At 39.0% G+C, this 22,606-nt stretch overlaps 1 protein-coding gene across 1 annotated transcript in view; it reads right to left on the bottom strand.

Annotated features, from left to right (window-relative positions):
- Positions 1-22,606, bottom strand: part of LOC129438740 (eukaryotic translation initiation factor 4 gamma 1) — a 42,440-nt gene that overhangs the window by 5,568 nt on the left and 14,266 nt on the right. Inside the window, 14 exon segments of the mRNA XM_073863174.1 lie at positions 48-176; positions 256-570; positions 729-833; positions 921-1,157; positions 2,514-2,657; positions 2,839-3,423; positions 3,519-3,652; positions 4,300-4,489; positions 6,918-7,000; positions 7,199-8,696; positions 9,877-9,966; positions 14,312-14,451; positions 20,887-20,977; positions 21,292-21,504. Coding sequence (XP_073719275.1) covers positions 48-176; positions 256-570; positions 729-833; positions 921-1,157; positions 2,514-2,657; positions 2,839-3,423; positions 3,519-3,652; positions 4,300-4,489; positions 6,918-7,000; positions 7,199-8,696; positions 9,877-9,966; positions 14,312-14,451; positions 20,887-20,977; positions 21,292-21,504 — 3,954 coding nt within the window.

Raw genomic sequence — 22,606 nt, 5'->3', positions numbered from 1 at the left:
TAGTCACACATAATCATGATGAAAATCACACACATGCACACACACTCACCACCACCACCACCACCACTGTCGATGGGTTTTGCTCCTGTGCCTCCGCTACTTCCTTTGCCCCAACTGCCCCACGTTCCTTTACCTCCAGGGGCAAGAAGCTGGTTATTAAAGTCCAAGGCACCCGGCTACAACACAAAAAAACACAAACATCAATATCATTCAGCACAAATATGAGCCTCAAAGTTCGTGTTATTAAGAGCTGACCTTAGTGATCTTGCTGAGTCGAGTGGGGTCGATGGGTCTATTCTTTGTGGAAATGGGTACCGTGTTCCAGCCGTCATCAGGGGCCTGGTTACCACGGGAACCAGGTGTATGCTGTCCACCCCGGGGTCCCATAACACCCCCTCCTCCTCCTCCTCTATCTCCTCCTCTGTCACTTCCTCCACCACGGCTGTCCTTCTTAGACAGGAGCTGCTGTTGAACTTTGGCCTGCTCTCTGTGCTCCTCAAGCTCCGCCTCTTTGTGGATCTGCTCGATCGTTTTCGGACCCTGATCACCTCGGCGCGGGATCCAGTTATTCTGAAAGAAAAATTACAGTTAATACATCTTGATTTATGATGCAAATCATCATCCAAATGACAAATAAAACATTATTAAAGTCATTTGAGGTAATGCCATCCAAATCCACACCCACTGGAGCCACAGCGAGGCCTGCAGCGAATCGCATGACTGCTTACCCGTCGTAAGTCAATCACGTCCTGTAACATAAAGCGAATCCTGGAAGATGTTTTCTTCTCTTTGATGATCTTTTCCATCTGATGGAAATATTGATCCATTCGGGGCTAGAAAGAGACAGAGACGCTGTCATTAGGGCTCATGAAACACACAGGTCTGATATTTTATGTTGTGTGTGAAGTGAAGCGTCTCACCTTAGCTTTCTCGAAGTCGAGATCTTTTCCGATGGTTGACAGCAGTCGGCAGAGACACTCCAGACTCTCCTCGTCGTGATTCTTTAGCAGTTTCACGATGCAGTCGTGCATGATGGTCTCCGTTAACATCTTCAGCTTGAACAGCTCGCCGATGAACTTGATGTTGCCTAGCGACCGTCGCCGTGCTTTGTCTTTGGATTCCTCAAGCTCCTCCTTCAACCTTTGTCTGTCCTCTTCCTGAATGGGAGGAGACAGGAAGTGATGTCACAAAAACAATTATACAGTTATGATGCGACGTGTTCAGAATGGATTACTGTGATCTGCCTTAACTGCTTTGATGTGATATCATTATACGCAGATTAATGAAAAGAAAAAGCAGGTTAATAAAGATTACTTCAAGGCATAAAATATAAAAAATAAAAAGATTATAAAACTTAATGTGTTGCTTTTGCTTTCTTAAAAAGTACAAATCTGGGGTTTGATTAATCGATTATAAAATAATCGTTAGTTGCAGCCTTGAGTGCTGTTATCATCATCATTTATTTAGCTCTAAAAAGTAAAAAAAATAATGAAGTAGATATTTAGATTTAATTCCGATTAGTCGATTAATCAAAAAAATAATTGTCTGATTAATCGATTATAAAAATAATCGTTAGTTGCTGCCTTGAGTGCCGTTATCATCATCATTATTTATTTAGCTCTAAAAAGTAAAAAAAATAATTAAGTAGATATTTAGATTAAAATCCGATTAGTTGATTAAACAGAAAAATAAATGTCTGATAAATCGATTATATAAATAATCGTTAGTTGCAGCCTTGAGTGTTGTTATCATCATCATTTATTTAGCTCTAAAAAGTAAAAAAATAATTAAGTAGATATTTAGATTTAAATCCGATTAGTCGATTAATCAGAAAAATAATTGTCTGATTAATCGATTATAAAAATAATCGTTAGTTGCAGCCTTGAGTGCTGTTATCATCATCATTTATTTAGCTCTAAAAAGTAAAAAAAATTATAATTAAGTAGATATTTTATCCGAATAGTTGATTAATCCGAAAAAATAATTGTCCGATTAATCGATTTAGAAAATAATCCATTAGTTGCAGCCCCAGTTGTGAGTGCAGTTATCATTTAAGAAAAAATATTGTTTTGTATTTTACACAATCCTTAACACAAGCAAACAATCATTTACATGCACAAACATTTTTATTTAATGCGTGAAATATCAAAATTAAACCAATTATAATACTCAATGTGTTGCTTTTGGACTTCAAAAGTAGACTTCTACACGTGAATACTCTCAATTTAGGGTTTTATTTAGCTCTAAAAAGTGAAAAATATAAATGAGTAGATATTTAGATTATAATTATAATCCGATCAGTCGATTAATCTGAACAATTATTGTCCGGTTAATTGATTAAGAAAATTATCTTAGTTGCAGCCTTAGTTGTGAGTGCAGTTATGATCTCAAAAAAATATTATTTTGGATTTTACACAATCCTGAACACTCGCATACAATCCTTCCAATAAAATATGTATTACTGTCTTCTAAATCACAGTAGGAATATACAAGTATGTGTGGTTTGTACATACTGTCGCAGCATCCAGATCTTTCTGTTTCTTCTCAAAAATTTCATCATCATCTTTGTCCTTCTCAAACTCTTTCTGACAGCGATTCAGTAACAACTTCCTGAAATTCACCGTCACTCCTGGTTTATCCGTTGTGGGAACCTTCAGCTGTAGAAAGAGAAGATGATGAGACACAAACACTGATACGCTCACAGAGACACATTTTACATTTAATGCTTTGCTCCTCAGTTTTTTGTGTTTGCAATCACAGCATTGATCAGACACACGGCACAGTATTGTGATCATCACTGGAGCTTAATTGTCACAAAACAGACAAACAAACACTGACCCCCATCAGGCAGCGGCACATGTTGGCATACGCGACGGAGAAGTTAGGTTCAGAGATGGCCTTCTCGAAAATCAGATCGATGACTCCCTTCAGTCGTTCCTCAGTGTCGATGGAAAGTTCGGTCACCTGCTTCATCAGCGGCTGAAACATCTGTGGTGTCAGTTTGTTTAAAACGCTGCGTACGCGCTTGAACAGCTCCTGTGTCTTAGCGGCCTCCGCGTCGTCTTCTTCCGCTCGCCCGAGCTTTACCGATGGCTTCCACGCCTTCTCCGCTTTATTCAGCTGTACGTTTTCCGTCAGAGACACGCTGGCGATGATCTTACGAGGCTCTTTCCCCCGTGGGCCCTGACCTGAACGCCGGGGACCGCTCAGACCTGAAGGCTAGACAGACAGAGAGATTAACAACATAAAACTGAAACTACTTTTCTTCCTTAATGTGTTGCCTGCTCAGAGTAAATCAGTTACCGGGCCACGTCCTCCGCCTGATGGACGGCCGAGGTTGGCGAATGATGGCGTGAAATCTGGACCGCAATTCATTCCAGGCAAACGACTGGGATCTAACTGCCTCAGAGGAGTTTTATTGGCCTACAGAAAAAGAAAGAAAGATATATAAAGCATATATCTATATGCATGTGTGTTATATATACACATACATATATATGCATGAGAGCTTTAGCTACCTTGTCCAGAACTACATCACTGATTTGTGGCAAACCCTCTGGCTTGTGCATGCTGGCACTGATAAACTGAAAGCCAAGCAAAAACTCTCTGTCATATTTCTTCTTCTCCTCAGGGTTAATCGGTTTCCATTGCTCTGCAGAAAACAATAACATTATTTACAATATTATTCACTGACCAATGTGGCAAAAAGATGTGTAACAACCATCATGATCTAGAAATGTCGTCGGGTTAAGAGAAAATTATAATATATATCATATTATAGGGCCACAATATTTTATAAACGTGTATATAAAGCTCAGTTCATAGTAAGGATTTGGCAACCATTCTGATTTTTAAGTTAAGAAATGTCTCATTTCTGATATGCAAATATTTATATTAACTTCATTTTAGGTTTTATTTAGCTATAATAAGTGAAAAATATACGTAAAAAGATATTTAGATATTTATCCGATTAGTTGATTATGGGGAAAATAATCGCCCGATTAATTTATGAAAATAATCGTTAGTTGCCTAGTTGTGAATGCAGTTATCATCTAAGAAAAAATATTATTTTAAATTTTACAAGATCCTGAGAACACGCATACATGCACCAACTTTTTTATTTAAGGCATATCCGATTATCAGGAAATTAATCGTCCGATTAATCGATTATAAAAATAATCGTTAGTTGCAACCCTAGTTGTAAGTGCCATTATCATCTTAGAAAAATCCTGATAACACAAATACAATACAAAAAGCTTTACAACTAAATTAAAATACAGTGATTTATCCAGCATTTACCTTCTTTATACTGGTACTTTTGTTCGGTCGGCGTGGCCGGGCTTTGTGGTCTGATGTTTTCAGCATCGAGTTTATCTTCTTTCTCCTCCCAAGTCTCGTCCACTTCTTCGGCAGGGGGCGGGGCAACTGGAGGAATATTCTCTGGCTCCGCCTTCACTGGGGGTGTGGCCTCTGGCTCAGGGGGTGCAGGCTTTCAAAAGACATTGAATACAACACGACTTATTTCAGTGAAGATAATGCAGTGAAAATTTGTGACACAACTGTTCTGATTAAACCTATAAAACCAATATTTATTATTAATATTATTCTTAAGTCATATATAGTCAAGGATCACAGCGTTCTCCTGGAAATCAAGCACTAACAAGGGATTAAAGAACTAGTCAGTAAGCTTGACAGGTCACTGAAATCACATCCAAGGTGTTACTTAGTTACCTGGTGGTTCACAAGGGGAATTGCAGGGGGTTCGTGAGTTGATGAAAACCAATTAAGCAAGTTCATTCCAAATAAATATGCATATTTAAATATACGCAAAAATCTGTCTCCCATAATTCTTTTTTTTAAAAATAAAAAAGCTTAATAAAAACATTTAAAAAAAGATAATACTACAAAAATGAGAATCATGCAAAATGGACAAATACACGTTTAATGTACCAATAAAGATTTGTGTTATTCTTAATAACAGGTAATAATAACAATGACTATGCAAAATACTACTCATTAAAACTTTAAAAAGGATGAAAAATAAATGCAGGCATGAAAACGGGTCAGGGGTGAAAAAGGTGAGAAGGGCGCTCGAGGGATGTGGCCTCTGATGGGGCCGCGAGGTGGGAGGACCCCCCCCAGAATAAATATTATGGCCTCATTAGGGAACATGCTGTAACTTAACTTATTTATTCTTCAGGCATGTGATTGGCCAAGGACAAAAAAGAAGGAAGGAACGCAACATCCCTCCATGTGCGCAGAAACAAAATGCACACCATAACATACGCAAAAAATACATTATGACCATTATTTCAATTATTTAATTCTGACGGACAATTTAGATTTAAAATGTAAACATTTGACTAGTAACAGAAACCATGTTTAATTAAATGGGTTGATAAATGTGGAAAGCTGTAACAAGTAGCATTCCCTTACTATTTTAAATCTGCAACAATTTTATTTTGCCATAATCTGACCATCAGTCGCAAGGCCATACAATTTTAAGTTGGCCTTGCAATAGGGTGGACCTGAAGACCTACATCTAATTTAAAATGAATTAATTTTACAATATAGTACTGGTGAAATGAATTGCATTATGGTTTTGAGTCATGGGTTGAATAATTTTCAGAATTTTCAAAAAAGTGATGTGGGAAAATAAAATAAGAACAAATCAAGACATTACAAGCATATAAAATAGAAAAGAACAAAGTTACAAATAAAGTAAGATCTAACAGTATTGATTAGGTAGAAAAAACGGTATCAAATTAACATAACACTGTTTTTATTCTATAAATTAAATATAATTGATCTTTTTAAAGATATAAAAGTGATTTTACTTTTGTCTTTTGTAGTTTGATTAACATAATGACTCAAACATATGCATTTCTTATAAGACGAACTGTCCCTTTAACAACGGAGAAGCGATCACTGACACATGATCAACTGCTCACAATAAACGATTGTTTTTATGAAAATACTTTCAGAGACTGTGCTATTACAATATTGTTTGTGCGTTTATCTCCTGTCAAGGGCAAAAAAATATGCGTTTGCTTTGCGTGATTTTTGAAACGCGCGTTGGGCGTGGGCTTTTCAGTTTGTGCGCGTATGTGCACTGAAAACAGTTCACTTTAGCATCTTTGTCGCTCAAATAGTCTAAAATCGCTTAAACGTTACTGTAAACTTTCTTATTAGCAGTATTAATAATAGTATGTTCTTATTACAGCATTTCATGCAATATTTTGCAGTTTCACCATATTTCCATTTAAGTACTTACAGCCGTAGACAAATGACTTACAAGCGAGGAGTACGTCCATAATTCGTTCCAAACCATTCCAACAAAAATATTTTAAGTCACTTTGCAGTGTCAGTCTGTGTAGATATGTTGTTTTAATTGGTTGATGCCTTACAATTCCACAATGATAGTTTTACAGCGTTTTGTGTTGACTTTACGTCCCGAAGGCAGTCGCTCTACGCATCTTCAACAAGCTTGTATGACGAAGAACACAGAAATGCGGATGACATCACATTAGCGCGAGAGCCGTTCGAAAGCAGACTTCCTTATGGCTTCTCGATTTACTCTTGTGATACTTTGATGTCACCTGCCTGCCTGTCGGGTTTAGCAACGCAGCATGAACTCAAACAAATCTAATGTGTGGGATACATGTTGGATGACAGCGAAGGGGGCGCGTCTACAAACAACGCGCGCATACCCCCCTCCCCCCAAAAACTGTTTTCTCATTGAATCTACATGATTTACGTGGGTCACCTTTTTTGGCTTCAAAACGGCGAATTTCGCCGAAAGGTGAGGGATTTTCATGCCTGTAAATGTGCTATTAAATTATTTACTTAAAATCCAAGGGATTCAGCTGACAAAAATGTTTGAAAACCCCTGCTGTAATGCCTTTACATTTGCTCACCTCTTTAAAAGCGTCAAGAAGATCGCCAGCTCCTTTGTTTTCCCAGTCTTTTATTTTTCTCTTTCTCTTTTGAGCAGAGATTGCTGCAAATAAACAAGTATGAACACACATGCAAACTAAAAATCATACAGCAAACAAGCATTTTTACATCGTACCAGACCATCACAAGCAAAATGAATGCTGGGAACATAACGTGTACTTGTGTTATGTTATAAATTGCATTCTTGTGTTGCTAGAAGTGTGTATGTTTAGTGTGTGTTTTTGGGCCTTATTAGACATACCTGTCATGGAACTCTCAGAGGGAACAGCCTGAGGAACGGGAACATCATCACGCTCTTCAGTTGGAGGAGGCTTGGTCTTTGAATCCACAACAACCTCTGATGGGAGACATGGTTCCTTTGCAACTGGCTGAGGCGCTTCCTTGACGACGGGCTGGGGCGCTTCCTTGACGACGGGCTGGGGCGCTTCCTTGACCACGGGCTGGGGCGCTTCCTTGACCACGGGCTGGGGCGCTTCCTTGACCACGGGCTGGGGCGTTTCCTTGACCACGGGCTGGGGCGTTTCCTTGACCACGGGCTGGGGCGTTTCCTTGACCACGGGCTGGGGCGTTTCCTTGACCACGGGCTGGGGCGTTTCCTTGACCACGGGCTGGGGCGTTTCCTTGACCACGGGCTGGGGCGTTTCTTTCACAGCCAGTTGAGGTGTTTCTTTGACAGCAAGCTGAGGCGTCTCCTTGACAGCAAGCTGTGGCGTCTCCTTGACAGTGAGTTGTGGTGTCTCCTTGACAGCGAGCTGTTGCGTCTCCTTGACAGCAAGCTGTTGCGTCTCCTTGACAGCATGTTGTTGCGTCTCCTTGACAGCATGTTGTTGCGTCTCCTTGACAGCGAGCTGTGGTGTTTCCTTGACAGCAAGCTGAGGTGTTTCCTTGACAGCGAGCTGAGGTGTTTCCTTGGCAACAGGAGGAGGCGGCTTGCTAACAAAACTTTTCAAGGTTTGTTTTGCACCTAGAACCAGGGTTTCTGTATCCTGGGTAATCTTCTGAGATGCTTCTTTATTATCTGGTATAGGCATTTCTTTGGCAACCACTGGAGCAGTTTCCTTGACGACAACAGGAGCCAGAGTCTCCTTTATAACAGGAGCAGGGGTCTCCTTGACAACCGAAGGAATAGGCTCCTTAACAATAGGAGCTGGCACTTCCTTAGCAACCGTAATGGAAGTCTCATTGACAACCTGAGAAGGGATATCCTTAACAACAGGTGTTGCTTTGACAGTCCTAACAGGCATTTCCATGGTAACAGGCGGAGCTTGTTTAGTGATCTCAGGCTCGGCAATAGGACTAACGTCTCTGTAGGTGCTGCGAGCGAGGGCTGCTTCCACCATTGTCATACCATTGTAAAGCTGAAGCTCTTCTGGCTGCACTATTGGAGACTCCACCGCTGACTCCGTTTGGGAAGCGGGGACAGGTAGGGTCACTGTCACTGGCCCCTCCTCTTTACCTTTAGAGAGTGTTGCTTCTGCACCATTAGAACTGGAGGAGATGGAAACGGCTAAAAACGGGTCTTGTCGTTCCACTTCTGTCATGTCGATATCGTCTGCAGACATGGAGGGCGGAGCATCCACCGTATCGCCTATAGGACTGGTTGGAGGGGGAGTGGGCGGTGCATCAGGTACAGGGCTTTCACCTGGAGGGATGGGAAACTCTGCTCTGGCGCCTGTAGATAGGGTGTTGTCACCATTGGGGTGCGTGATGATCCCAACATCAGAGGCGGACAGCAGTTGCTGAAAAAGAATATACAACATTTCTATAGCTGGGTTTTCATAAAGCTAATCTTTTCAAAATTCGCTAAAAAGAAAAAATGTGAATTAGGTGCAATCAAGTTGTTCAAGCAAATGACGGTGGTATTGGTAAGCTAGTAACCAAAAGGAAACAAAACAAGGCACGCTTGGAAAATGGAGACAGGACTGCATGTAGTCACACTGGGGCAAGTTATTCATTTATTAGCTGTGCAGCTTGTAATTGCCAAACTGAATGCCGTGCACAGAAGAAGGAATGCAGCATTTCTGATGCAGGCACAAGCAGCAAGGGCATTAAGACGACATCAAGCCCCATATATGGGAAAGACAACTTCAGCCGAAACAGCTAAACAGTCAGTCCCATCAGAGCTCTTTGAGTCACATGGTTTACAGGTGAGTGTGTGTTGTAGTATGGTTTACATATATGTGTGTGGGGGGAGTATGTGGGAATACAGGTGTGTGTGTGTGTGTGTGTACTTGTTCAGCTTTACGAGACCAATAAGGAGCCAAGACAGAGTAAATTGAGGACATTTTTGCCGGTCCTCATTTTCTGGCAGCCCTTTAAAGGGGTCATATTATGAGATTTTTTAAGATGTACAATAAATCTTTGTCATCTCCAAAGACAATTTATTATAGCATGTTAAAATTGCCACTTCGTAGGTGTGAGCAAAATGTGCTGTTTTTGGGTATGTACCCTTAAATGCAAATGAGCTGATAATGCAAACACTGATCACCATAATGGTGATTTGTTAAAATTGAAACTCAATTGTGCTGTCAATTATTTTCTTTCTTTCTCTCTGCACTAAATGGCAGTGCTGTGGTTGGATAGTGCAGATTAAGGGGCTGTATTATTGTAATAACACTTGCTACCTACGTCACAAAACAGATGAAACCTGAACTACCTATTTATTTGTAACTAAGTTACTGGGTTGATCTTTTTCACATTTTCTAGGTTGATAGAAGAACTGGGGACCCAATTACACTTAAACATGGAAAAATGTTCAAGCTATGACCCCTTTAAGGGCCTGTTTGAGGGTTAAGACTTGGGTTTAAGGTTAGAATTAGGAATCAAACTTAGTTGTGATGGTTGGGGTGTTGGTATTGCATCATTACATCTATGAGTGACCTCACAAAGATGTGACTTTACAAAGGTGTTTTGTGCTACCTGAGGTGGTGTAGGTGTTGATCCACGACCTCCTGACATGATCTCTTCTGTGATGTCACGACCTCCCTGATTGGGGTCTCTAATCCTTATCTATAAAGACAAAGAGAGAGATTTACAACACAGTACAGAAGTACAGATAAGAATTAACAACCAGCACATGGACAGAAACAACGCAGACAAAAAGTAACAAAAAACAGAAACTTTATATCCATTTTGTCAGCATGTGTGTTTTCCCTGCGATGTTATTTGCAATGCTCTACCATTTGAGCAACAACACCACTAAAACGAGTTTATCCGTTCGCTAACAGTAGAAATATGCTACGAATGTCTCTAACAGACACACACATACCGCTCAGTGTCAAGTACCACATAAAGTAGAGAATGTAAAACGCCACAGAACCGCCTGGAAAACCATTCGCATGTCCTCTTGAAACACATATAAACTTAAAAAAGGAGACTGTTTGTCCTGCAAAGTCTTACGCAATGAACTACACATCACCAAGCAAACCTTGACAAACACACACACATACATACGAGGCAGCACATTCCCTACCTGCCCCCCCTCCCTTTCATTCGGGAGAGGTCGGGTTCGGTTAGGCCCGTCTCATCCTGGAGCTGAAGTTTTAACCCAGCCTGACTGTGACTCGCTGAACTGGGCTGAACATTCACACACGGCCTGGATACACAGCGGCCCTCAAACTCTCTCACACATACGGCACACAGCGAGAGAGAGAGAGCGAGTACAGAGGAATGCATCCCGCCCACTAAACTGAACCCAGACCACTGGGAGGGGGGTGGAGCTGCTGAGCCACGTGGAGCTGAACTGAACTGACTCGACTCTTTCTTTAGAAACAGAGAGTGAAACTTTATATAACAGATATGAATTAGATATGCATGTAAAAGTAGACAACTTTAGGATCAATAATGTTTGCACTACATATGCTTCACTTGTTGCTTTATTTTCGTTTTTTCCAATACAGAATAAAGTCATGAAAATTTCCGTTTTAATTTAAAATAAAAAATTGAGAAGTAGAAATGAGATATGTAGATTAGTGATGGGAAATGACTGAATGTCGATTCAGAGTAACTTAAATTAAAGTCTCTCTCTCTCTCTCTCTCTATTTCTCTATTCTCAAGCAGTGTCTCTCGCTCTCCTCAGTTTCTATTTCTTTGAATCAGACTGGGCGAGGAAACGACTCTCTACTGGTCAAAGGTTCGAGATGTGTGATCAAGTGGTGATCTTTCTGATAACATGACTAAACCTTTTCACTTTAATAACCACTGTCTCACATTAAAGCTGATAAATGGCCAAAATGAAGTTGAATTATTTAGTAAAGGCCCCCACTGTTGCTGCTGCTGAGGGCCTCAACAACTAATGGATAAAATCAATAAAGAAATTTGTTGATTAGTTGGTCTGTGATGTCACATGCTCCAACACCACATTCGGACAGCACGGATACATGTCTGCTTCATACAGTGCGAACTGTGCGCTTATAATTAAAGTCAGGCGCAAAAAAGCAAGGAAGCGTTGCCCAAATAAGTGTGTGTTGCCAGGTACTCTGCCATTCAGCGGAGTTCTGAATTTGGCTTTGTTTATTTTTTGTTGGGTTTCATAAACATAGTATGAACCACAAAGTAAGCATCTGTAAGTAGGTAAAGGGGAAATCCAGGTTTTATTACTGTATATCACTTCAAAATGGATTATTTATTTTGTTAATAATAAATAATGTTAGTATTCATCAAGGTCTAAAGTTGAAGATTAAAATGAGTTTATTAAATCTGTGGCTAGATTTCCTTACAAGCAGAAAACTCAATTAGTTTTGTTTAGTATTATTTTGACATTTAAAGATGTTTTACTATTTAAAAGCTGCACAAACCTTTTCTTATTTAAGGCTTAAAATATCAAAATCACTTCTACACATAAATATCCAAATTTAGTGCCTTATTTGGATGTAATTAGTGAAAATTGTAATTGAGTAAATGCTTATGTTTTTATCCGATTAGTTGATTAATCGGGAAAATAATCGCCAGATTTATCGAAAAATAATAATAATACAATAATAATAATCGTTACTTGCATCGTTAGTTCTGCAGTTTATGTTTTAAGATTTTTCTGTGTTTTTTCCTGCATCTATTAATGTAAAGCTGCTTTGAAACAATTAAACAATTGTGAAAAGCACTATATAAATAACATTAAATTGAATCCCTATGCAATGAACTCATTTGTACGGTTTAAGCCAATCACAGAGTGCTAACACGCTTACATCATTGAGTCATTAGGGGGCGTGTCCACCAAAGTTTTTAAAACAGCTGAAAACGCCAGGCAGATGCCGACTGTTGGCACTTGCCAGCTATTTTCAGCTAAGTGCTTTGGTTATTATATTTTTGTTTTGTTGATTAGTCGTTTAATGATGCGCCAGTTGGCTGTTGTGATATTTGTCCCGCCCCTCCTCCACTGTGATTGGAGTGAGAGTGATATTGATGAGCTAACTCTCGGCGCTCAGCTGGAAAAACGACCAGCTGTTGGGAGTTTGTAAAAAGTGCTGCGCTTCCATTGGAAACTATTTGTGTGCAGTGCATGCTACCTTAATGCTTCATTCATACACAGCATGAAACCAGAACTATTTGAGCAAATAAACTGACGACCATCACTACTTCAGGACAAGCCTAAACATGTGATACGGACACCACCACACAGATGAATCTGGTATAACAATTAAGTTAAGTCTGACGTCACACACCGCTTCTGGGTCCAACCACTCAAAGATGCCATAGGGAAATAGCTATGCAAAAAAATAGCAAAAATTGCTAATATACACTCGTATCATAATGTGAAACTTCCAGATACCCTGATCCTAATTTTTATCTCTATGAAAAAATCAGAGATGACCAGACATGGACTTGTTTTTTTTAATTAATTATTATTAATAATATTGCTGTGATACCGTGAGCCTGGAGACTGCAGTGTACACTGAGTTCATAATTTTTTGCGTAAATGTGCGATATGAATAAATAGTGCTCATGAATGGCTGTTTAAATAATATCCTCCATTAAATTACGGATGAAAATTAGCCCTCGGCTAAATCCGGTACAATACATGAAATTAAAATTTTATGTTAAAAATTGTGCATGGTCCCATTATAAATAAATAAATGAAATGAAAATGTGACTTAACTGCTGGGGGATTTACTGCATTATAATGTATTATTGCCGTATTGAATTGCTCTACAGAAACTAAAGCCTGGCACACAACAAAAGATAATCGAGACGAATTTGGGCCAATTTTCCCCCTTATCTCCCCCCCCCCAATAATCTTAGCTGAAGCCCTGATCGTCTTCATGGTTATATCGATTATCTTATTGGATTTTATTTTTGTGCGTGGTGTGTTAAGAGTGACTGAATCTGCTCTGAACCATGTCAGAGCCGCTCCAATCGCAAAAAGGGCCCTCATAATGATTAAATAATCGTCTCATCACAATTGTTTGACCTCACCGTGATGATTTAAGATCACCGCAATGATTGCACATCTCTCTAAAAACACAAGGGGGAGCTGCAGCATGTATAAACAAAATTGTAAAGCCATAGCCATTCAATTGAGTGGAAAAAAACACATTTAAAGAAATGCTGCAAAACTTTGATAAGCAGTATGAACTGCCAGGTAAAACACACATTTCCAAAACAGCAATTCCAAAATTAGGGAAGTGAAGGATGCTATTCTTAAGAATCTGTAAAGAATTTATTTTTTTGCAGCCACTACAGACATGTAGTCCAATACTAATATAACCTTAGTAGGATCATGTGTGAAAATTATTTAATGAAGAAAAAAAATATGAGAAGTACATGTCAAAGCAATAAAACAGACAATTAAACGTCATAATCACAACAATTCATTTAGGCAATTAACAGCCAGCCAAATTTCATAACCGTGACCGCCCTAATCGCAAATATTCACGATTAGAAATCCCAGAACAAACATGATGTAGATTTTCATGTGGAACGGAACGATACCCAATCAGAAAGCAAACTGACAAAAGATGAAACCAAAACAACCATGGCAAGTCAAACAATTCATGGCATGGCAGCCACCGTCCAATGGTAATACTAGAAATATTTAATTTTCTAGGCTGGCATTTTAACCTAAAAAAACAACAAACTGTAAAATGATGGTAAAGAAGGTCAGTGTGCTTTCTTAAAGGCAAAAAACAACTCAGATAATAAGGTACTTTTAACTATTCACTGTGTTTTGAAGTCAAAGTATCTCTAGTGCATTACCTGCACGTGTGTAATAATTACAAATCTATTTAAAAAGCACAAGAAGCCTGTACTTACAGAAACCCTCCCGACTTTAAACATAACCACAAAAAACTGAAGAAAACAATGTAATGTACAGAGATTACAGGCACATTAAACACTTTTGATAAATTTAATATCTTACCTGTTTGCGTTCCCGTTTAATCGGGGCTTGCTGCTGTGGAGGAGGCGGGGCCTGTTGCTGCTGGGGGGCGGGGTTCATGATAACAGATGTAGGGGCAACAGGGGGCGTGAACTGGGGCTGGGCGGGGTAATACGCTCCAGCTAGAAAAGACAGATTTTAGAATAAATGTGGTGTTGCATTATGCCAGGATGAAATGTTTTTCTTCACTATACATTTAATGAGAGGTTACTAAGACAAAAAAACTTAAGAAAAAAATTCTTAGCGTAAGAGTAAACCGGTAAAAGCATTTTACAGATTAAGACTCTAAAAATACATAAGTAAACAAGAGATAGAGAAATCATGTTTCTACTTGTTTCAAGGTTCAAGCTATCATAAGAATGTGTTATGACTTTATGTGCAATAGTCTCGGATTTTGGTGTCATTGACTTCACATTTAAGGGGAGGCTGACTTATTAACACAGTTAAAGAGTTGTAATCCTCATATGGAAACAATGGATATCAGGGATAGCAGTGGAGTTTTGCATGCATGTTTGTTTATAGCTGGATTTTGTTGAAATGGGGCGGTCCCAACCAGGTCACGAGTCACAGGCGATAAGTAAAGATGCATCAAATGTCTGTGATTTCTTAAGTGCATATAATGTAAACGATACACAAGCATGTAGTAAATCATAAGTTATACAGAGATGGTGGGTTTGTGTGTGTTGTTTGCTCGTGACACGCTCCTTCAGCATGTGTATTGCCACTGATATTTCAATTTGCAGTACATTTATTTATTCATTTGTCTCTAATTAAAAATATCTCCTACACTTATAAAATCTATTTAAAATGTTAGTTTTTTGTAAGAAAAATTATATTAAATTCCCTGCCATTGACGAGTTATCTTGTCAATTAAGAGAAAACATTTGCATGAAATAAATGTGTTCCTGATGAGTTTTATTGAAATCTGTAATACCGCAATTATCCACTAGATTCTTACCCAATTTATAAAAAACTGAAGCCAAAACATTATTAATTAAGTTAAACTCTGTGTATGTTTTGATAATCGTTCTCAAACTGATCTCTAACAAAATTCCTTCACAAAAATGCAATTATTTCAGCTTTTGCTAAAAGAAATTGTATATTTAAATGAAAACGCCCATATTTTAGAGTTTACAAGCAGAGAAAAAAAATATAGATAGGATAAAACGTTTTTTATTGTTTGTTTAAAGGATCTGTTCTTTCATTTGATATATTTTTATGTTTGTATATTTTTAGAAGAAAATTTTCCTGGAAGCCATTTTGTGAAACTTTTGTGAAAATCACAAAAAATGCTGCCAGGCAAACTTGCAAAAAAAAAAAAAAATGCGACGGGGAACGAGTTAAAGGCTATTTTTGCATTCTAACCTCAGTTTTCATTTGATGATAAAGCTCTCGGTTTTCTTTTGACGTGTTTAAATTTGCTGCATATTTATTTATTTATTTGTTTGACTGTAATTTATATATCCTAAATTTAACAAAAATGTTCTTTTTAAAGAAAAGACTGCTGTTTATATTATTTTTGAAACAATGTTGTGCAGACAGCTCTGTCCCAGAGATCTAATTTAATAAAGATTCTGCACATTATGAATATTAATCATGAAACATGGACAAAGAGAGACTGATTAGACTTTTAAAAGCTTCAGTAGTTAAATGATCACAGGACCTTGGCGTTCGGCGAAATATAGTAGGTCACTTGCGGGATAATTTCTATTTAAAAAAATTACAGACATGGCTAATTCGCATGGAATTGAGATCCCTGACCTCCGCCGCAATTATAACAAATCAGCAGAGGTCACAAGGAAATACTAATCTTGTTTGAATAGAGAATAAGCTGTACATTGTAACTGATGTAATACTTTGAAATATAAATTAAGCACTCATGTGGCCAGCGATTCAGATAATTTATAAATGCAAAGGCTTATTATTATGATTCAGTATGTCTCTGTAGCATAAAACAATGTTAAAAATGTTACACACAATGTTCTTTCTCATCCCTGAAACTCAAACCATTGATGCTCCCTTCACCTTATCTATATTTAAAATAATAAATTAATATCATAAACATGCAATTAGTGGAATAATAGCGAAAATCAACTAGAAAAATCTTTGGTCGAGGGCACACTTAGAAAATTCATAACACAAACACAAATATACAGTATAAGCCAATATAAAACACACATATGGCATGAAAGACTATGAAGAAACAAATAGAAGTGAGGGAATGCTGAACAAAAGCAGAGATTTTCTCAATCCTAAAGATTTGATGTTTATATAACACAAATATTATTTTGTAAACTCTACCTATACCTGCTGTATAAAGCCCAGGATACACTGCAGGATTTTGCACTCCAATAAGATCATTACTTTATCACACTGTGTGACATGCATTGTTTAAACTTGGATACAACTGTAGAATGATGACACCTATTGACGTATCCTGTGACGGCTACAACACATGTTAGTACAACATCACCAGCGTGTGCTAGTGGTAAACAAATAATGATGCACAGGTTATAACAGCAAACACACAATGCGTTGATCATGCTGAAATTCTGACACTGTGAGAAAACTATCGTAGGCTATCTCTGGACGGATGCAAGACCAGGAAAACGGTTTGATAAAAAATTGCTTAGTGTATCCTGGCCTTAATAGAGAAAAAAACCTTCACCTCTTCACTCTTAAAAGTTTGACTGCTTGTTAGGTTTAGTCTCTCTGTATCCATCAACCCTTAACTGACTTATATTACTGAGGGAGCATTGTTGACCGGAGAGAGTCCAGACTAAATATAGTCATAACCCACAGAGCGCGAGCGAGCGAGCGAGAGAGAGAGAGAGAGGGAGGGGATCATGGAGAGTGTCCTAACTCACTAAACCACACAAAAGACATTATTAAAGAGAAGACAGATGGAAAGAACAGATAGATAAAAGACAGAAGTCACATTCACGTACCCTCAGAACTTCGGCTGGACCCTCTGTTGCCCATGTTACTCTCTGAATGCCCGTCTCTCTCTCTCTCTCGCTCCCTTTCTCTCTTTCTGTCTGTGAATCTGTGTCTACTCACTAGCTCCCCCTCATCTAACCTGTACTCTCTCTCTCTCTCGCTCAGTCTGTCTGTCTGTCTGTCTGTCTCTTTCTCTCCGAGCAGGTCAGTGAGTCCTCTGGGTGTCGTGAGAGAGACACTGCAAGCGGTTGGTCAGTGTGTATGTGAGCGAGACACCCAATGGAAACTGGCATTGCTGGTGTGTGTATGGGGGGGGGTTTGGGTAACAAAAAATAACAACCATGTCTGAGATCACTATACAAACAGTGCGTGTGCGTTTCTGTGTGATGCATGACACTATTTCGCATGCACGCACGTACACACTACAGTGAGTAACAGGAAAGACACTTGAAGAGAGGACAGATTTGTGACAGCGCTCCCACAGGCTGGAAGACATTAAATATGATAAAATGATTTTTTATTGTAATATTTATATTCATGATTTGGTAGAAGCTTACAGTAACGTTCCCTGGGATCTAAACACATGACTTTTGTGCTGCTAAAAAACAAATTAACCCTTTAAATGTCGCTAACGCTGCAAACTGAAACTTAAAGGAATAGTCTACTCACTTTCAATATCAAAACATGTTACCACCCCAACCAAGAATCGTTGATACATCCCTCTATCATCCGTGCGCGCGCACGCAAGCGCCGGAGCGCGCCGCGACGCCTCGACAGCATTTAGCTTAGCCCCATTCATTCAATGGTACCATTTAGAGATAAAGTTAGAAGTGACCAAACACATCAACATTAATCCTATTTCAGACGAGTAGTTATACGAGCAAGTTTGGTGGTACAAAATAAAACGTAGCGCTTTTCTAAGCGGATTTAAAAGAGGAACTATATTTTATGGCGTAATAGCACTTTTGTGAGTATTTCGACTCGGCGCAGTAACACCCTCCCTCTCCCATTATGAGAGTGAGAAGGGGAGCGGACTTTTCAGGCAAGTCCAAGTACTCCCAAAAGTGCTATTACGCCATAAAATATAGTTCCTCTTTTAAATCCGCTTAGAAAAGCGCTACGTTTTATTTTGTACCACCAAACTTGCTCGTATAACTACTCGTCTTAAATAGGAAAAACGTTGATGTGTTTGGTCACTTCTAACTTTATCTCTAAATGGTACCATTGAATGAATGGGGCTGGGCTGGGTGCTGTCGGGGCGTCGCGGCGCGCTCCGGCGCTTGCGTGCGCGCACACAGATGATGGAGGGATGTGTCAACGGTTCTTGGTTGGGGTAGTGACATATTTTGGTGTTGAAAATGAGTAGACTATTCCTTTAAACTTCTTTAGTGAATGTGCCATGCTGCAATTTTGCAACTTTAAAACAAGATCCTTAATAAATCATTAAAAAGCATTTAAGGGTGTTTTCACATATACACTGTTTAGGTCGGCCCAAATGACGTGTCGCTCCGAGTACGGTGCGTTTGGGTCAGTGTGAACACAACAGCCGCACTCGGGTGCGCACTAAACGGCCGCTCCGAGACCGCTGTAAACAGGTGGTCTCGGAGCGGCTGTCCCCGAACTCTGGTGCGACCCACCTGTGGTGTGAACACTGCCGGACATCGGGCCGAACCAAATACAGGAAGTTCTCCACATGTTTGAGCCACTGGGCTTCCGTTGTGACGGGAGCGGGGTGTTATATTGTGGGTTAACAACAAACAAGCCAATCCTGATCCGTTGCAGAGATTCTCTGTCTCCTTTATGTTTGAGCTGATGATTGTATAAAGGCATTGCTGTCCTCCACACACAAATAGTGACATTACGGGCTTTTTTAACAAACGGCTCTGTGAGAAAGGCTTTAATAGAACAGCTACGCAATTTCGCGTTAAAGCAAAGAAACTTCGCAAAGACGTGCATTGTTTATCTCCACATCTTGATAGCTGCGCTCTCTCTGTCAGGCTGGTTGTCGTGGAAACGTGGGGGTGGTCATGAGACGGTAAGAGCTATCAGAGACCAATGACAGCGCTGACCGTTGTCACGTGGTGTAAGGTGCGGCATTTCGATTGCAGTAAAAAAAATAATATGTGAACACGGACCGCACTAACTGAAAAATGATACAATGTATTTTGGTGCGCTCCAAGGCCGCACCACGGTGCGCACCAACATATCTGAAAACAACCTTAAAGACACGTCACCCCGAAGAACACGATGGTTACACAATAAGTTTCTTATTTCACTTCATTGTGGCTACACTAAGTGTTTTTTTACATCTCTAGGTGAAAATGTGATGTGCACCTTCAAATAAATACAACTCTGGCATTCTTTGGTCTATAAGCATAACTGTGGTAGTGTCCGTAGATGTGAATATTAAATAAAAAAAACTAGTTATAATGATAAGCTTTTTTAAACAATGCAATAAATTATGGCTTTTATATTTAAAAACCATAAACATTTTTATGTTCCACTCCCAAAAAGTGTTAACTAAAAGTCTTGGACTTTGATCCAAATTTCAAGTTTAAAATCACAAAAAATTAGGTTTGTTTCACACTTTTAGTGGTTTTACCAACAAAAGCCACTAGGTGTCATCAGTTTGCTGCATACTCTTGACACAAATTAATAAATTACTGTCACTGCAATATAAGAGGGTTATTTCACCCCAAATTACAATTTGATCATAAATCACTTTCTCATGTGTTGTTCTAAACCACCAAGTCCTTTGATTGTATTCAAAACACATTTTAAGATTTTTTTGATGAAAACTGGGAAGCTTGTGACTATACCATAAACTGCAGCTTGATTTTCACAATCAAGCCCAGAAAAAAGGAAAGATATTGCAAAAGGTCCACGTGCCATCAGTAGTTTAATAATAATATTTTGAAGCAATGAAAACCACTTTTGTGTGCAAAGAAAACAAAACAAAACATTTTATTCAACAATTTGTTTTCCTCCCTGTTCGTTCAGTGCGCGTTCATGAGCAGACTACAGTAATTTGCGTATTTATATGGGCTGTTAAAGTATTGTTTACAATGTTTACATAACGGCTTAAAATAAAAAGGGGAAAAAAAAAAACGTTGGCAACTACGTCAGCAGGTTATGTAAACAGCATGTGGCGTAGCCAATGTAGACCAATGCAGTCTATGGGACAGTCACAAGTCTCCTGGTTATTAAAAATAAAATTATTTCTGAAGACAATCGGTGGTTTAGAACAACACAGGGGTTCATGATTTATGATAAAATTTTAATTTTGGGGTGAACTAACCCTTTAATAAAGCAAAAAGGAAATAAACAGATCTGGGGCACCATTCACTTCCACAGAATGATTTTTCCAAACTATGGAAGTCAATGGTGCCCCAGACCCAAACATTCTTTAAAATATCTTCATTTGTGTTCAGTAGAACAACTAAATGTATACAGGTTTTGAACAACTTGAAGGTAAGTAAATGATGACTGAATTTTCATTTTTCAGTAAACTATCCCTTTAATCTACAAGACTAACATAAATACAAGATGAGAAGAAGGAAGGAAAGAAGGGATGCAGAAGGTCTGGACACACACCAGCTGCTTCTGTTCATACATACCGTAATCTGCTGGACTGGTACCAGGGTAAAAACCAGGAGAACTGGCCACCTGATACTGCTGAGGGGTCACGTATGAGGGGCGGTATGAAAAGAGAGAGAAAGAGAGAGAGGGAGTGAGATACACCTGCTTTATTTTACTGCACTGATTCAGCAACACACACACACAAACGCCGAGACAATCACGGTCAGCTGACCAGAACACAGGGGTTAAAATGAAGAGAAATGTCAGCAAAATCAATACACTGATGTGTGTGTGTGTGCTTTAACTCACACTTTTCAATACATTTGACACACACACAGGTTAAAATAAACATCATACAAACTCTTTTATCAGTAAAAGCACACACTAACAAACCCTATCAATAATTGTGCACATTGAAAAAAGTCAGCAGTACATACTGAAAATGTTGAATTTGTCTGGCCAGGTATGTAGTAGGCGGTGCTTTGTGAGTTTGGGAAGCTGATTTGTTGCTGGGGAATCATCATCATTTGGGAAGGGCCAGCCTGGTATACATGGGGAGGGCGTGCTGCGTGTGGATTGGTGATAGCACGAGGGGCGGAGCTTTGCTGAACACGCCCAGAATTGGCAGGTAAAGCTGGCCGACTGGTATAGTACGTCTGAAAAAGAAGAAAAACAAAGAGATTAATTATTAAATATACTACTGCAATAACAACAACTGTAAATCTAGTTTGATGTCAATACAATGCAAACTTTTCTTATTGTTGATATCTTACATTGACACTATAATTGTGTTGTGTAGACAGAAGAGATCTGGCCTGTTTTATAAAGTCTGGTTTATTTTAAAATTAACATCTCATGGGAATTCTTGTTTTTTGATACCCATTGCTTTTATTGTGATTAAAGAGGGAGATTCTCACAATTGTATAAAGGTGCAGTGTGTACTTTGACAGAAATGCAATATAAGATACATAACTATATTATCAGTGGTGTACAAAAGCCTAACATAATGAATCTTATTGTTTTTATTACCTTAAAATGAGCAGTTTTTATCTACGAAACACCGCAGGTCTCCATATACGGAAGTCACTGGCGCTAAACGAACAAACTGATCTATGTTGTAGGGGTGGGCGATAAACAGTAGATATGATAAACCAGTAGAAATTTGGACTATCGTCTCTATCGAGATTACGTGCCCATGTCAGGTTCCTGTTCGCATGGTCAGGAAAACTTAACGTTTGTACACATATTTAAGCACCACAGTTTTAAAACAAGTTATTTTAAGCCATTGAAAGAAGAGCACCCATATCACGCATCCTCTGTTCATTATGCTCGTGAGCGTTTTTGATGCTTTATTGGCCTTAAAGGCGGAGTCCATGATGTTTGAAAGCCAATGTTGATATTTGAAATCACCTAAACAAACACGCCCCTACCCCAATAGAATCTGGACCTTCTGTTGATAGACCCGCCCCACACATACGCAACCCGGCATTTGATTTGATTTGATTGGCTATAAGTGTGTTTTGGTAGTCGGCCTGTCTGCTTTTCCAAACCGTTTTTCAAACATCGTGGACTCCGCCTTTAAATAAACATATGTGCCAAAATTCCCATCTTTGCAAGTATCCTCAGGAACATGACCATTTAGGTAAACAGCTGAATAAGGAAACGCATGTGTAACAGTATTGGGATCTGGACTTTGGTCTTAAAGGGGAAGTTACCTAATTTTGCTCCTGTGTCTCACTCATGTTTATGTGAAAATCT

Source organism: Misgurnus anguillicaudatus, chromosome 24, assembly GCF_027580225.2.
Source record: "Misgurnus anguillicaudatus chromosome 24, ASM2758022v2, whole genome shotgun sequence".
NCBI lineage: Eukaryota > Metazoa > Chordata > Actinopteri > Cypriniformes > Cobitidae > Misgurnus > Misgurnus anguillicaudatus.
This window is presented reverse-complemented; position numbering and strand designations above follow the sequence as displayed.